We start from the raw sequence: 16,751 nt of genomic DNA on the forward strand, positions 1-16,751 counted from the left end.
CCATTTGCAGACCCAAATCATTGATCATCACTGAAATCTCTCTTTCTCTCTCTTTGCATTTGTTTCGTTTATGCTCGATCTCTCTCTCTCTCTCTACCGATTTCCCCCTCTGCCTCTGGATCGCTTCCTCTGATGACTCTCGGCTCCTCGCGAAGCATGGCCAACTTTTCCTCCATAGCTTCCAATCAAATTCGCTTCCTCCTCAACTCCTTCAACCAACTCAACTTTGACTCCGTTTTCCACCAACTCTCTCAGGTCCTTTTCTCCCTCACCCTATTTTTTTTTTTTCTGGATTCCTCTTCAAACTTTATAAATTCACATATTTTCTCTTTTCTATTTTTCTCTTTTCATCATCGCTAAGATTTATTATTACATTTGAATCCGGGTTTTCAGAAAATGCGATTTTAGGTTAATTCATTTTATGTGAGCGAGTGTCGAATATTTAATTGACAATGCTTATGTGTGTGAGAGAGTGTATTAGTGTGTGTCTGTGTGTGTTTTCTCTCATGATTTAACTTTGTGACGATGGTGTATAATTTTAAAGTATTCATTTGTGATATGGAGTTACGTAACAAACCATTTAGGGTTGTTTGGGAGGTGGTGGTGGTGGAAGGGTTCTGCTGTTTTTTTCGTTAGAGATAGTTAACTATACTTGTTTTAATGATGTTCCTGGTGTGGTTTTCGCAATTAAAGTTCCTTCTGTGGTGGTTGATAATGCGACTCATTTTAACTTATGTATTTTTACCATATTATGTGAAATTATTTTCTGTCATTTTTCTGTATGTTCTACATGCTATGCTACACTGTGCATATTAGTTTATCTCCACTTTTTTTTAGTTATCTCTTTATGTCTTTTTCATACCCTAAATATGTGAGAATAATATACTCGACTTAGTATTAGCAGACCATGGTGGATTTTCTTTTTTTGATGCTATTTAACTTTAATCTGACTGGATTGGTTATTGATGTTGACAGTTTACTGAATTTGGAACGGTTGGATGCATTTTGTTGCTTCGAACTTGCCTGGATCACTTTAGTTATGGCAGACGAGATACCAAAGATATGCAACACGAGCCAATTCTTGCGGCAGTTGTCAAGTTCCTCTTGAACAAACCAAACTTCAGTACAGTGATTTCTGAGTCAATGAAGAATGTAGTAGTTAATGAAAGCTTTTTAGGAAGCTTTTGTAATGGATTGCAGTTATCTTTATCGGAAAAGATTGCCATCAGTCTGGCTTTATCTGATTCTGAAAATCCTGATGCCAGGCTATGCGGTAAGTATGAAGTCTATTTTTTCATCAATTATTGCTTAATGTTCTTCTGTCATCCATTTTACTTGATAAATAATGTTGATATTTTCTTGCAATGTTAGTTCCTTGTCCATTTTCGTATTCTCGACTGTGTTAAATTTTCCTACACTCCTACTATACTATATTTGACTTAAAGTATTACTGCTTTGTAGGCAAGAATTTTTGCATGACTCAGATTGAAGAATTGCATGCCAATCCTGGTTCTTTGAGTTGCCATGAGCAAATTCACAGTGTTATCATGTTCCTCAAGCAGTCTGAGGGTCTTTCCGAGCATGTAGATTCCTTCATGCAGATATTATCGCTGGTGCAGGTCAAGGACACCCCACCTTTTGTTTTGACCCCTTTACTACCTGATGAGATGCATGGGGCTAAATTTTTAAAGTGGTAAGTTATTTAGTTATCCTTGTTGTGTGGTTGTCTAGAAGTTAATTGGGGTCAAAGGTTGTGTTAAGATGAAGCCTCTGAAATGTTAATTAAATTGTAAACTAGTGTCATAACCACTTTTGAGTATAATTGTATGTTCTCATATTAATTGAAGCATTAGGTTAGATAACTAAGTTGCTGCATTGCTGTTGGTAACTTGGTGTATTAATGACATGCCTGCTTAGTAGCTTTCCCTGTCCTTTTCAGGAATACGGAGTTCTTCCATGACCGTGAAGAAGATGATTTTGATGCTATTTTGGCAGACATACAGAAGGAAATAAACATGGGAGATATGGTGAAGGAACTAGGCTATGGATGCACAGTTGATGTCTCACAGTGCAAGGAAATATTGTCACTCTTCTTACCTTTAACGGATAATATGCTCTCAAAGTTACTTGGTGCTATTGCACGCACCCATGCTGGGCTAGAGGATAACCAGAGCACATTCTTAACTTTCGGCGCAACCCTTGGGTACAACAACTTGACTGAGTTACCACCACTGAACTCTTGGAATATTGATGTTTTGATAGATACGGTCAATAGTCTTGTGAGTTTTCTTAATTAAAACCTGCCCATTTTGTTTTAATGTTTTATTTCAGTTATTGGAATTTGAATAAATGAAATGAACATTTTCTTTTTCCTGGGATTTCTGAATTCTGATACAGTCACCACAAACCAATTGGGTCCGGGTGTTTGAAAATCTTGATCATGAAGGATTTTACCTTCCTAGTGAAGAAGCATTCTCTTTTCTTATGTCTGTGTATAAGCATGCCTGTAAGGTAATATTTTAGAATTGTACATATGCTTTTCCTGGTAATTAACTGATGAAACATGCAACCCTTTTGACATGAAATTCTCAATGTTTGAAATTGAATCTTCCAGGAGCCATTTCCGCTCCAGGCCATCTGTGGGTCTGTTTGGAAGAATACTGAGGGTCAGCTATCTTTCCTTAAATATGCTGTATCAGCACCACCAGAAATGTTTACTTTTGCACACTCTGCAAGGCAACTGGTATAATTCTCTTTCTGCACATCTGTTTTTTGTTCCCAACTCCAAATTCTTACTTGATATGTCCCTATGCAGGCATATGCTGATGCGATTAATGGGCACAAACTTCAAAATGGACACGCAAATCATGCATGGCTGTGTCTTGACCTTTTGGATGTCCTCTGCCAGCTAGCTGAGAAGGGTCATGCCAGTGTTGTTTGGTCCATCCTTGATTATCCCCTTACTCACTGTCCAGAAATCTTGCTGCTTGGAATGGCACATGTTAATGTACAAGTCATAGTTTCGTAGTCATTGCTTTTGCACTGTGTGCCTTTTCCATGTCCTTTCTTGATATGAAGTTTTTATTTTTTCTTGCAGACTACTTACAACCTCTTCCAGCGAGAAGTATCTCTAACTGTTTTCCCCATGATAGTAAAAAGTGACGTCGGCAGTGGAATGATTCTGCACCTTTGGCACATTAATCCCAATCTTGTCCTGCGAGGCTTTATGGATTCTCAAAACGATGATGTAGAAAGCATTACGAGAATTGTGGACATCTGCCAAGAGCTTAAGGTGGTTCTCATATAAAGTGTGAACTTCTCATCTGGCTCATTTTCGTAATAGATAGAGTTGACTGTCTTAATTTTTCTTTTTTGAACCTAAAGTATGTTTAAATGTGTAATTCTTATTTTCCTCCAGTACAATTAGTTGCCTTTGCAGTAATCCATCAAACTTGTTCTTTTGGATGCCGACCTATTGACTTCGTTTTTGTTGGTTGCCTTTTTTAACTGTTGTTCATTTTACAGATTCTATCACCAGTGGTGGAAATTATTCCCTCTTATTATAGTATAAGGTTAGCAGCTGTTGCTTCAAGGAAAGAAATTATTGACCTTGAGAAGTGGTTGAGTAACAACTTAATTACGTACAAGGATGCCTTCTTTGAGGTAATTTTGCTACCCCAGTTGGCCATGACCCTGATTTCTGATTTATCAAAACACTAGCAGTACAAAGTTAGGCAGTCTTCTCGTATTGTGCATTTAAGCCACACTACTCTAAATTTAATGCAGCAGTATAGTGCTGACTTATATATGCTTACTTTGCAGGAGTGCCTTAAGTTCTTGAAGGAAGTCCAAGCTGGCAGATCACAAAATCTATCCGGCCAATCTCTTCGTCAGCCCGGTGGTGTTCTGAATCTCTGTACTGAGACAACTGCTACCTTCTTAAAGGTTCTGCTTGGATCAATTGGTTTTTATTCCTATTCCGGTCTCATGATCTAATTTTGACTATTATTTGGGATCTGATTTTGCTCAATTACAGGTTCTCAAATCTCATACTGACCTGGTTACCTCCCGACTACTTTCTGAGGAGCTGGAGAAGTTGCATATATCTATTACAGATTCAAATCAAAGACTTCAAAATAGCGGGACTACTGATTCATCTGCTTCTAGTGGCTATCCCAAAGATGTTGAAATAGAAGCAAGCTTTGACTTCCAGGAGATGTTTCATGATAGGTTACCTGTCACTACTGTGGTGCAAAAGCTTGTCCAATACAAGGAATCTTCTGTTAAGAGGTGATGTCTTTAAATAGTTTTGCGCTTGGCCTATTTGCTACTGTATCCTAGTGCTGCATTTTTGTAAAATGACTAATCCTGGTGTTATGTGTTGTGATCTCTCTGGATACAAAACAAACCTGCTATTTTTTGTTTTATAAAAAACTTTTTAGGGATTAGAAACCTTTTATCAATGTTATTTCTGAGATCCCTCTATCTGTAATTCGCCTAAACCTTTCAATTGCCACAGATAAATAATTTTCATCTTTTCAACTTTCAAGGTTAGATTCAAATGTAAATTATCTCGTTTCTCATTTGAAAATTCTCTCAATGGCAGCCTGTACCCTGTCATCTGATGTCTAAAACTTTAGATACTGTGTAGAACTACCTACTTTTGTAAATAATCAGAAATCATTTATAATATATGCAGCTCAAAACCTTTTGGAGATCATAATTCAAGAATTAAATACTTTTGTTTTTGTCTTACAACCTTGCCTGAGTTGAGAATCTGTCTATGTTCATAATAAAAGAAAGAAAGTTATCTACTATATGAGTTTTTTCTGTTATATGTTTGGGGAATGATTATTTGATCTCCCTGTCCTTATACGTTTTTGATCTGAAAAACTATTATGTGTTCTATGGCTCATTACTGATATCCTGTCAACATTGGTCCGAGTTAACAGGGAGAAAATGGTTTTTGAATGCATGATTGCAAACTTGTTTGAGGAGTATAAGTTTTTCCCGAAGTATCCTGAAATGCAACTCAAAATTGCTGCACTTCTCTTTGGTAGGTTTTTCTTTTTGTACGAAAATTGCTGAAATTTAACTCAATTTTATTTATCGAGTAGTCTGGATTTCTACTATTCAACATTAGATCTGGGTTTGTAAATTGCATATTAAGAAAAATATTGATCGATTGGTACAAATTATACTTGGTGTTGAGGCTGTGCAATATTTACTGAAATTTTAGCTGGAGACGGGTTTTCACTTGGTTTCAAGCTCAAGCTCGTTTAAATTTGAGGATTTCCTATAGGTCATGAATGCATGTCAACTAATGAATCATATCATTTAGTTAGATTCTTTTGCAGAATAGTGATATAAATATATCCTGTTTAAGTCAAGTGGACCATACCTAATATTTTAGTGAGTTACCCCATTTTGTTTCCCACTTATTTACACTACTACTATGTGACAGATATCGACTTATTTATTGGAATATTTAAGCAAGAAAATTCTAAACACATTTGCAACATTTATCATTATTAGTGGCATACATTGAAACAAAGCGAAGTATGATATCCAAATTGCTTATCAACGATAACGTGTTTTGATATATCTTTGCTGACCAAATAGATTTGCAAGTGAGAATGAGATGGTGATAATGGTTTTATTTTCCTATGGTTGTGATAGTGGATTTGTTATGGTTAATATTGTTGACCTTCTAATTAATTGTTCTCTTGTAATGCTTATATTCATTTTTTTGTAGTATTCAGGGCATATAAGTTAAGTAGAATTCTTAATTTCTTCATTGTTCTGCACTATTAAGCATGTTTTTGATTATGCACATTGGTTACTTTAGCTGACATTTCACTGTGCCCAATTTTGGAACTACATTGTTTTGTGTTATTTTATTACAATGATTTTTTACATGTATCAGGTTCTTTCATCAAACATCAGCTTGTGACTCATCTCTCTCTTGGGATAGCTCTACGTTATGTTCTTGATGCATTGCGCAAGCCTGCAGATTCTAAAGTTTGTGTTGTTTTGAAGAGTGGATTTCTTTTAAGTTCCATTTGATATCTGCTTGACTGTGACTTCATATATTACAGATGTTTTTGTTTGGAAGTTTGGCGTTGGAGCAGTTTGTGGATCGTCTTATTGAGTGGCCCCAGTACTGCAATCACATTCTGCAAATTTCCCATTTGGGCAGCACACATTCAGAAATAGTTGCTTTCATCGAACAGGCTCTCGCTAGGATTTCCTCTGGTCGTACAGATGTAGAAGGGATGGGCCATGCTTCCGTTATCAGTAGCCATACTTCTGCACCGGCTACATTAGGTCATTTAGAGGTAAAAATAAAATCCTTTCTTCCGCTTTTTGTGTGTAATTTCTGCCATTTTTTTTATAGCTATGACTCCAATTTAAGGATTTGATTTTTATATGCGCTAGGTCAGTATTGTAATCATGGGCCAGATGATTATAGTTTAATTATAAATCTTTTCTCGATGACAAGCTATTTTTTGTTAGATTAACATATAGCCCTACATCGATACAGGTGAATAAGTTGGTTGTTCTGAACCTACTCATTGTTATATTTTGAACTTTCCTATGTCATCATACGATCTTACTTCTGGTTGTACTTCGGTTATTTAGATATAGTCGACAATCAGCAGTGTGGATATTTTTTTGTAAGAGAAGAAATTGTAGTAGAAATAAAAAAGGGAAGTAAAAATAAAGGGAGGATATTTTATCTCCTGCAAAACATCAAATTTATATAAAACAAGTAATTTGAGAAAAATAAAAAATGGAAGCATATCATTACAATCAGTATCAGTTGCTATAATGGGTTGCAATTGCAATCGCAGCTCATGTCCATTTGCCCTCATGGTTCTTACAAAAACCTTTATAACAAACCATCAATGTGCATATTGTTTTTGTTACTTAAAATTTGTTCTCACTTTAGTTATGGTTTGGAGGAATTTAAGTAGTTGCTGTTGTAGGATTTACATATCATGCTCTACACTTATGTACCCTTTCAAATTGTCATTCACAATAGTAACTTGAAATTAGAATTATTTACTACGACACCTTATTTATTTCTAGTAGTAGTAGATCCTTGTGAAATCTGAAATGAAAATATTAGATTGCTGTTTTACTGGTGTCATTGTTAGAAACTTATTGTTGTGTGTTTTGAGGTCACAATTATGTTCTTTCCAAGCCATTGCTACATTTAAGTCTATTCAAGCGTTTAATTATGTTTTTCAAGCTGAGTGTTATGTTAAAACTAATTATGTCAGCCTAACCAATTGGCACCTTAAGTATAGATAGTCTTAAGATAATTAAATATTAACATTTCAGATGACTGTTTTGTTTTGTTTTCTTATCTTTTTCCACTTCTATTTTAAATCTTATAATCCTAACCTTGATGTTGCTATGACTTAGATCGTTAACAGTTTGACAAACTATTGATGTGTTTTGATCTGTTATTATCTAATATGTTTGGCTTGAGCACTTGCTAAGGTTTTTCTGAGGATACCTTTCTACGAATATATATTGGTCGTGTTGTGTTTTTCCTTCCATAATTAACTAAAACTGTTAAATCAACTCTTTCATATTATATTCCTTCATGCGAATGATAGTCATTTGTTCAATTAGTGTTGGATTCTTAGTTTCACAATTTTAAGTGTTTTTTGTTTTTCACATACATGTGATGATAAGTACTGTGATAGATGGTCGCTAATGATTATTCTGCAGAAACTACGGCAAGTGGTTTTTGTTTCTTGGCAGTGATTGTAGGTGTTACGATCCCACATTTATTAGAGCTGTGGTCAAAGTAATCCTTATAAGGCTTGTTAATGCTCATTCCACGAGTGTGTTTTTGTGATTGAGTAAGGCCTGTCCCAAATTCTAATATGGTACCCGAGTCTATCCTAGATTGGATATTAGCAACTCACAGATGTCTTGTGCGGGTTTTAGGGTCCGCATCTATTAAGGAAATAGCCTAAATAATTCTCACATGGAATCGCCACCCATTTTACTAGCTCAAGTCCAAAGTCTAGCAGTAGGTAAAAAAACCAATTTTGGGCATCAGAAGTATATGCCATGCAAGCACTGGTCACTGGTGCGTTGAATTGTGTGAATCGTAGTAATATTATTGCTTGTTGATAAGGTTATACCAGGAGTATATTATGCCGTGTCCTTATAACAGCTAAGTTTTATTCTTGTCCATTCAATCATTTCTTTGTTTTAAGATAATGATTTTGTTGTTTGCCATGTCCCTATAGCAGCTCAGTGGCTCTACTGGACAGCAGCATTTGTCACTGCAGCAGAGGCGTGAAAATCCTTTGGATGATCGTCACAAGACCTCTGTTGGTTCATCCACTGATATGAAACCACCATTGGCTTCTCTAGGGCAATCTCCAGTGATTACACAGGCTGATGCTTCTACTGCCAATAAGGTACTATACTTCCACCATGTTTCTAGAGTATGATGTGACGTCCCCACTTCTCTATTTCTCTGTATGTTGGTGTTATTACTTATAATATTTGGTGATTCAATTTTCTGCTACTGTTGCAGTTACATAGCACAGTCAGTGCCTCATCAATGTTATCTTCTTCTCCTGGTTTTGTCCGTCCTTCCCGGGGAGCTACTTCTACGAGTAACTTTCTGTTTCTTGAGAACAATTCCCTGTTGATTACTTAAAGGCATAAGTATTAGCATTAGATTTTCTTTTTGCTCTCATTTTCTGACTTTATGCTGTGTTTCTTTGATCTGTCCATTGATGTAGGGTTTGGATCTGCCCTGAACATTGAAACTTTGGTTGCTGCTGCTGAGAAAAGAGAAACTCCTATTGAGGTGCTCTATCCCTTTACAAGAAATTGATCAGATTGGCCGTTTTCTTGAGTTTTGTTTATAAATATGTACAGTAGTTTAGTTTAGATCATCAACGGTTATAGTTTTGTGCTTGTGAGGGTGCGGTTGTATTATTGTGTTTCATCCTCTGTCTATGTCAGTCTAATTGGTTGTATAAATGTAACAAGCATTTCCTCCATTTGCATGTATTTATCCTTTTTCTTTGCTATTAACAGGCTCCGGGGTCAGAGGTTCAGGATAAGATATCATTTATAATTAATAATATCTCTTCTACTAATATTGAAGCCAAAGCAAAGGAGTTAACTGAAATTTTGAAAGAGCAGTACTATCCATGGTTTGCACAGTATATGGTTATGAAAAGGTAAGCATACTTCGCAATTCAATCATGTAATTGCTTGAAAAAGTTTTTGCATGTAAATTTATGTACATGGGGGTGTAATGGGCTGGTAATAACTAAGTGTATTTGGGGTTTCATGGAGATCAAGTTCTTCAAGGAAGCTAACGGTTGACTGTAGATGTAACAAAATTATTTTAGAAACTCCGTAATTTGGCTTTGGTTAAGTTTTATGCTATGCTGTACTCGAATGTACATCAGTGTCTGATTTGGGAAGAAAAAACTCACTTGTATGCTTTTACTATGAATTATGTTGAATTTGTAAATATTTAAATTTACAATGCAGTCAATTTTACCTACAAGATTGACTGATCAACAATCAATAACTGATCTGTTGACTCATCTTAAACATGGAATTGGGAGTAACTTACATGACTTTTATAACTTATACAAAATGATTCTTTTTGATAGAGCTAGCATTGAGCCAAATTTCCATGACCTGTACCTGAAATTCCTTGACAAAGTTAATTCAAAGGCCTTGAACAAAGAGATTGTCCAGGCAACATATGAAAATTGCAAGGTTTGAGCTTTGTTACTGTTGCTTGGTTGATTGATGTGAAGATGTGCGAAAAGGTTAAAATAATACATGGTGTACTCTTCAGGTTCTTTTAGGATCAGAACTCATAAAGTCAAGTGCAGAAGAGCGCTCTTTGCTTAAAAATCTTGGGAGCTGGCTTGGAAAGCTGACAATTGGACGGAATCAGGTTCTGAGGGCTCGTGAAATAGATCCAAAATCTTTGATTATAGAGGTAATATCTGAATTTACTATATTTTAGGAGGCAATGGCATTTCAGTTTATAAGTATACTTATCAAGTTGTACTCCATGTTGTAGGCATATGAGAAGGGGCTGATGATTGCTGTTATTCCATTTACTTCAAAGGTAGAGTTCTTGATTTTGTGATAATCCATTTTGATGGTTATGTTTAATCCTGTGCTATATATATAATTCAATTTCATGCTGTAGGTCCTTGAACCATGTCAAAGCAGTCTTGCATATCAACCCCCTAATCCTTGGACAATGGGCATTTTAGGGTTGCTTGCTGAGATTTATTCAATGCCAAACTTGAAAATGAACCTCAAGTTTGACATAGAGGTCACTATCTCTTGTTTTCTTCTTAAACTGTTGTTGACTTGTCACATTTTCATTTCTCTTTTACCTATTTGTTCAAATTAAATACTTGTATTATACAGGTTTTATACAAAAATCTTGTCGTAGATATGAAGGATGTCACACCAACTTCTCTCCTGAAGGATCGTACAAGAGAAATTGAAGGGAATCCTGATTTCTCAAATAAAGATGTTGGGGCATCCCAATCACAAATGATTTCTGATATAAAATCTGGCCTTGTTCCTCCAGTAAATCAAGTAGAGCTACCACTTGAAGTCACAAATCCATCCAATAGTGGGGCACATCCACATATCCTGTCTCAGGTTTGTTTTCCTTCTTTATCTGGGGTTTTAGCTACTGTTTTGTTAATTAATGAACTGTTTTTCTGAATGTTTCTTGGGTGGATAGTATGGTTCTCTTCATCTTTCTGCGGGAACATTGATGGAAGATGAGAAAGTGACACCGCTGGGCTTGTCCGATCAACTGCCTTCTGCTCAAGGACTGCTACAAGCAAATACTACCCCAGCACCTTTCCAGGTTAAAATCGAAACTAGTTTTCCTTCTTTTTTGGGCCATGATGCCCTAATGGCTTTGCATTTTAAGCATATTTGATGATTTTTTATGTTTATAGCTCCCAACGCAGATACATAATATTGGAACTCATGTTATTATTAATCCAAAGCTCAGTGGTTTTGGTTTACAGATACATTTTCAAAGGTATGGTGATCTTGCTATATGCTTCTGCTTCTTGTCTGGATGTATGTGACAGTCTAACTTTACATATTTATTACAGAGCGGTACCCATTGCAATGGACAGAGCCATCAAAGATATAGTGTCCAGTATTGTGCAGCGTAGCGTTTCTATAGCAACCCAAACCACAAAAGAACTTGTTTTAAAGGTTGGCATTTCAGTGAAAGCTTACTTCTTGGGTTTGGCTCCTTCTAAAGTGATTAGATTATAAAGTGCGACAATCAAGGGTTTTCCAATTCTTTTTTTGTTTTGCATTTTCAAATTTATATTTGCTATAATAGAATGTTGTAATTTATATCTTTTATATTTATGTTAAAAGTTTAATTTGTATGCACTGTGAATGTAAAAAGTTTTACACAATCGGCAAATCATGACCAATCATGTGGGTGGTTTTATAAGTAGTTATGACAATAGTCAAATATTACTAATGATCTAATGGCTGTAATTGATTGACTGTGTAAAAACTCTTTTATCAGTGTAAATAAATTAAATTCATTATGTTAACAGCTTTCTATTTATAGACATTTGGTGAGTGAGGTGGAAATATGTTAGCTGTTGTATAGCTGTAGCATTGTACCTTTATATTTCTTAATGCATTGTTGTCATTGGTTACGTGGCATATAGAAACAGCTGTTGTATTGTTGTAGTCTTGTATCAAGTTCTAACTGATAGCCTTAATTAGAAATAGCTTGTACTAAAAATGATCTTTGTTATTTTAATTTATTTTATTCATTTGCAGGATTATGCTATGGAATCAGAAGAGAAACGTATTAAAAATGCTGCACACTTGATGGTTGCTAGTCTGGCTGGGAGTTTGGCTCATGTGACTTGCAAAGTAATGCACTGAAATATGGCCAATAGTCTATCCTGTTATTTTTTTTAATATTTTTTTTAATGTTTGAGCAATTTCCGTTAGGGTGATGTATGCTTTATAGGCTGCACATTGACTTTTATTTTCTTCTACTTGTTTAATATGTTTCTTGCAGGAACCTTTACGGGCATCGATATCAAAAGAACTGAGGACATCACTTCAGAGTTTAAATATTTCAAGTGATATTTTGGAACAGGCTGTGCAACTTGTCACCAATGATAATCTGGATCTCGGCTGTGCGGTAATTGAACATGCCGCTACCGACAAGGTTAGCTCTTCTAGATGGGATTTCTTGTAGTTGTATTATAGTTATTTGTAGCAGTGATGGTAGTAAGGAAAATTTTGTGCTTTTATTGCATCTCTGATCTAACATTTAATTTTAGAGGTATTTGTACAATGATTTTAGCGATGTTTTCATGATTACGGTAATTACTATTTATGGTAGTTGTATAACTTGTATTTGTTTACCACCAATTGGTCAAACCCATAAAAGTTTTGGGTTTGTAATGAAGAGTATTTATCAAATTGTCCTCTTTCCTCTATGTGATTATTTGGTTACTCTGAAACATTTCCTACATTATAATTATCTCTGGCGAGAAAAAAGAGGATGGAATAAAATGTAATTATGTAGCCTACCTTCTATTTCTGATTTTCTTGAAGTTTCAATGTATGGCAATGTACAAAACTCATATAAGGTTGCTAGAATATGAATGAACATTCAGAGGTGCAATATTCGTGTGCATCATTGTGTAGAATGTAGATACTAGACAGTGTCATTGCTTTGATATTGGGGACTATTTAAGTAATTTAAAATCATTATTGAAGGAAATACACTTCTTACTACTGATGCTTGTAATCACGATCACTCTAATTTATATATTGTTATTTTCTGACTTCATTGAGGGCAAGCCTAGGTGCAATAGTAAGTTTGCTGCTTGTGACTTTGAGGTCACAGCTCACATCTTGGAAAGGGCCTCTCCACTTATTAGCGGGGAGGGGGAGAGATTAAGGTTGCACACATCTGCGCTCCCCTGATTCCCACCTGGTGGGAGCCTCGTGCATTGGGCCACCCTTCATTGTGTATTTACTTCATATTTTTGATAAATGACTTACGATGATAGTAATTGGTTAATACTTGTGGCCATGATATCAGTTTCTCTTCTTATTTTGAGTTTACAGTGATAAACATGGGTTAATTTGTAATATTGGTTTTTCTTCACCATTCTTGGTCTGTTTACCTGCTTGTCGACTTTGACGCTGCATACTATTTCGTAGGCAATAAACACCATCGATACAGAGATTAGTCATCAACTTTCTTTGAGAAAGAAGCATCGAGAAGGTATGGGTTCTACGTTTTTTGATGCAAACTTGTATCCACAAGGTTCAATGGGTGGTGTTCCAGAGCCCCTCCGCCCCAAACCTGGTCAGTTGTCCCTGTCACAACAGCGTGTCTATGAGGTATTTATTTCCACTTGAGCCTAAAAATATTTGATTAGATTTAGAGCCTTGAAGAACACCACACAGCTTAACTGCTTTTTATTTACATATACTAGGACTTTGTTCGGCTTCCCTGGCAAAACCTGTCTAACCAGGCCTCACATTCAATGTCTGCTGGTGTTGCTGTTCAACCTGCTAATAGTGGTCTCACTGGCACCAATGGTCCTGTATCTGGACAGATAAACCCTGGTTACTCCCTAAACACAGGATATGATGGGGTCGCTCGACCTATGGATGATATCCCAGAATCTAATTTTGCTCCACATTTTAGGTGCCCAGTTTTTGTTCAGCATGGTGATGTATTTAAAATTCTGCAAGTCTAATTTTATTTACAATGTGAATTTAATGTTTCAGTGCTTCCTCAATTAACGTTAGAGCAGCTGACAATGTTTCCCAACATAGTATCGAGAAAGACTCGGTTGCCTCATTCCCTTCAACTGCTTCCACCCCTGAGTTGCACACAGTGGATTCTGCAGATGCTGTGAAAGTGAGAATTTATGTTAACATTGTAACTGCATATATTCCTATTGTATCACTGTTGGTGTCTAAGTTTGCTTCTATACTACTGCAAGGAATCTGGAGCTTCTTCACAGCCACTGGTTTCGTCAGGTGCTGTGGAGCGCATGGGAAGTAGCTTCTTGGAACCGTCTCTCACTACAAGGGATGCTCTGGATAAATACCAAATTGTTGCACAAAAGGTTTTTACTGATCTAAATAGTTGCTTGTGATACTTGTTTCTTTGCATATCCTATTTTAGGAGTTTAGTATTAGTTAATACTATATTTTATCTCCATGTAACTGTACACATAAATGCAGACATTTTTTCAGAGTTGTACTCCATTTGGTGGCAGATGGTTCTTGTTTTCTGATTGTGCATTAGGTAGTTTGGGCCTGTTATGTTTCTTCTAGGGGCCATGTATAACTTTATTATAGTACAGCATCCAGAACACCGATTTGAAAAGCTTCATAACACACTCTTTGTGGCTGTGTGAGGGAAGAGTTGTCCTAGCTGTCTAAGCTTTTAAAGTAATTGATGAATTGACAATTTTGTGGTACTGGAAGGTCTTGAACATAATCCTTAATCCATGAATCCTAGATGCACTTAGCAATTATGGATTATTTTAGATTTGTTTGATTTTGTTTAGAATTTGTGAAGTTTTAAAATTCACAAGCATGCACAGCTTAGGTGGATAGAGATTGGTGTTTAGGTCTAATCCTAGGGAATTGTTCTTGTCAGTTGAACACTGCATGAAAATTCAATTTCAAAATTAAATGTCAGGTCAAGATTTTAAGTGAGTATCAGAAGGAATTAGCTGTCTGAATGTGATGCTTTTTAAAGTAGATGTGTTTGGTTTCAATAAACTGTATTTTGTTTTTGTTTTGGTTTTTGACAACGGGGATAAAGTTGTTATGCATGCATGGGAAGACTTGCTCAGTGCACATCTTCCAGTAGGGCCTTGAAACTCAAGCTTACAGTTTTTCATGCAAAATTGTTATAAAATAATATTTAAAACAGAGCCACCAGTTTTGACATGAATTGATTGATTATTTTATTTGCTTGGCTATTTTCATGTCGATTTTGTTATAAAAGTTTATTAACAGTCTCTGTGCATTGTCAGTTGGAAGCCTTGGTCAATAATGATTCGAGGGAAGCAGAAATACAGGTATACTTTTTACCTTTCTTAGTATACTGTCTCTTTAGGTTAGTATGCAATTATGTTTAGATCTCACTGCTATAATTTTTCTTTTTCAGCCTGGACAGTTTCTTTTTCCGTCGTGATGGGAATTTTCCCTAAGTTTTAATATCTGTTTTGATTCTTTTTGTGTTTAGGGTGTCATTTCTGAGGTACCTGAGATCATACTCAGATGTGTTAGTCGAGATGAGGCAGCTTTAGCTGTGGCTCAAAAGGTGCGCTTTCTTCTGCAGGGAGTTGTGTTTCATCAATGATGCTGAATGCATGATATATATTATCAAATATCAATTAACCATTATCTAAACAGGTTTTCAAGGGTTTATATGACAATGCTTCAAACAACGTTCATGTCTGTACTTATCTTGCAATCCTGACTGCTATTCGTGATGTTTGCAAGCTTGCTGTGAAAGAGCTTACTAGTTGGGTATGTTTTGTTAACTGAAAATTACCATTAGTTCAATTGAAATTACAGCAATTTGATGTTATAGAGTTTAATTTTTGGCATTACTTTCTGTTTACCTTTTAGTTTTATGCACCATACACTTCTAGTTTTAGTTTTATGTAAATTCCATATTTGACAAATTGAATTGAATTTCATTGCATAGTTTTAATGGTTTAGGTTTCTTCAAATGTTAACAGTTACAGAAAAGAATAATAAAATTTTAAAGATAAATCATGGAAATAGCTGTTACGAAAAATATTTTCTATTAGTTATGATACCATCTGTGCACAGTTTTTGAGACACTGATCTTAGACATAGTTGAAACAATCAATCTATCAACAGCTAACTACTAGTTAATTTACAGAAATAAAATAAAATACAGTTGACTTCGGCATATACTCCAACAGCGACCTGATACATTTTTTCTTTACACATTGTATAATGTTTGCAGGTAATATACTCAGAAGAAGAAAGGAAATATAATAAAGATATTACTGTTGGTCTCATCCGCAGTGAACTGCTAAATCTAACCGAGTATAATGTTCATATGGCTAAACTTATTGACGGGGGAAGAAACAGTATGTCAAAAGAAAATTCCTTTTATTGATTTATAATTTTTATACTATTATTATAATCTAAAAACTTTACTGGATAATGTACAGAGGCTGCTACGGAGTTTTCAATCTCTCTTCTTCAAACCCTGGTCGTCGAGGAGCCAAAAGTTATTTCAGAACTTCACAATCTTATTGATGCTTTGGCAAAGGTTTGTACATATAAATCTGAGTGTCCTCATTTGTTGCCATCACCTAAATATTTACCATATTTGAATATTCAGCTTGCTACAAAGCCTGGATACCCTGAATCGTTACAACTACTTATTGATATGATCAAGAATCCTGCTGCTCTATCTGCTAGTAATGCTGGAAAGGAGGATAAGGCGAGGCAATCTAGAGACAATAAGGTCATTTGAGAGTAACATTTCAACTGCTTTGTTGTTTCATGCATTATTTACTTTTGTTTTTTGTTTCTGTGAATCATAACATTTTATCTGTCAACTCTTCAAAAATAGGGTCCTGGTCTGCTTGTTGCAAACAAGGAAGAGTTGAACATTGTAGAATCTGCCGAACCTG

At 35.6% G+C, this 16,751-nt stretch overlaps 1 protein-coding gene across 5 annotated transcripts in view; it reads left to right on the plus strand.

Annotated features, from left to right (window-relative positions):
• LOC101499438 (uncharacterized) overlaps window positions 1–16,751 on the plus strand; it is a 23,008-nt gene continuing 6,257 nt past the window's right edge. For 2 of the 5 annotated variants that reach the window (XM_073363856.1, XM_073363859.1), the window contains exons 1-39: window positions 1–255; window positions 976–1,273; window positions 1,462–1,693; window positions 1,940–2,279; window positions 2,398–2,511; window positions 2,615–2,743; window positions 2,816–3,007; window positions 3,098–3,292; window positions 3,526–3,663; window positions 3,823–3,945; window positions 4,037–4,290; window positions 4,953–5,056; window positions 5,927–6,021; window positions 6,099–6,338; window positions 8,274–8,447; window positions 8,567–8,648; window positions 8,778–8,845; window positions 9,079–9,224; window positions 9,669–9,777; window positions 9,860–10,006; window positions 10,091–10,138; window positions 10,223–10,351; window positions 10,450–10,689; window positions 10,775–10,903; window positions 10,998–11,083; window positions 11,160–11,265; window positions 11,857–11,952; window positions 12,104–12,256; window positions 13,264–13,446; window positions 13,542–13,756; window positions 13,840–13,972; window positions 14,058–14,183; window positions 15,105–15,149; window positions 15,317–15,394; window positions 15,487–15,603; window positions 16,073–16,199; window positions 16,284–16,384; window positions 16,457–16,582; window positions 16,691–16,748. In XM_073363856.1, coding sequence (XP_073219957.1) covers window positions 133–255; window positions 976–1,273; window positions 1,462–1,693; window positions 1,940–2,279; window positions 2,398–2,511; window positions 2,615–2,743; window positions 2,816–3,007; window positions 3,098–3,292; window positions 3,526–3,663; window positions 3,823–3,945; window positions 4,037–4,290; window positions 4,953–5,056; window positions 5,927–6,021; window positions 6,099–6,338; window positions 8,274–8,447; window positions 8,567–8,648; window positions 8,778–8,845; window positions 9,079–9,224; window positions 9,669–9,777; window positions 9,860–10,006; window positions 10,091–10,138; window positions 10,223–10,351; window positions 10,450–10,689; window positions 10,775–10,903; window positions 10,998–11,083; window positions 11,160–11,265; window positions 11,857–11,952; window positions 12,104–12,256; window positions 13,264–13,446; window positions 13,542–13,756; window positions 13,840–13,972; window positions 14,058–14,183; window positions 15,105–15,149; window positions 15,317–15,394; window positions 15,487–15,603; window positions 16,073–16,199; window positions 16,284–16,384; window positions 16,457–16,582; window positions 16,691–16,748 — 5,599 coding nt within the window. In that variant the 5' untranslated portion in view covers window positions 1–132. The remainder of the gene's footprint in view (window positions 256–975; window positions 1,274–1,461; window positions 1,694–1,939; window positions 2,280–2,397; window positions 2,512–2,614; window positions 2,744–2,815; window positions 3,008–3,097; window positions 3,293–3,525; window positions 3,664–3,822; window positions 3,946–4,036; window positions 4,291–4,952; window positions 5,057–5,926; window positions 6,022–6,098; window positions 6,339–8,273; window positions 8,448–8,566; window positions 8,649–8,777; window positions 8,846–9,078; window positions 9,225–9,668; window positions 9,778–9,859; window positions 10,007–10,090; window positions 10,139–10,222; window positions 10,352–10,449; window positions 10,690–10,774; window positions 10,904–10,997; window positions 11,084–11,159; window positions 11,266–11,856; window positions 11,953–12,103; window positions 12,257–13,263; window positions 13,447–13,541; window positions 13,757–13,839; window positions 13,973–14,057; window positions 14,184–15,104; window positions 15,150–15,316; window positions 15,395–15,486; window positions 15,604–16,072; window positions 16,200–16,283; window positions 16,385–16,456; window positions 16,583–16,690; window positions 16,749–16,751) is intronic. The other 3 variants (XM_073363858.1, XM_073363857.1, XM_073363860.1) reach the window with 3 other exon arrangements.

The sequence above is a fragment of the Cicer arietinum genome, chromosome 7, assembly GCF_000331145.2.
Source record: "Cicer arietinum cultivar CDC Frontier isolate Library 1 chromosome 7, Cicar.CDCFrontier_v2.0, whole genome shotgun sequence".
NCBI lineage: Eukaryota > Viridiplantae > Streptophyta > Magnoliopsida > Fabales > Fabaceae > Cicer > Cicer arietinum.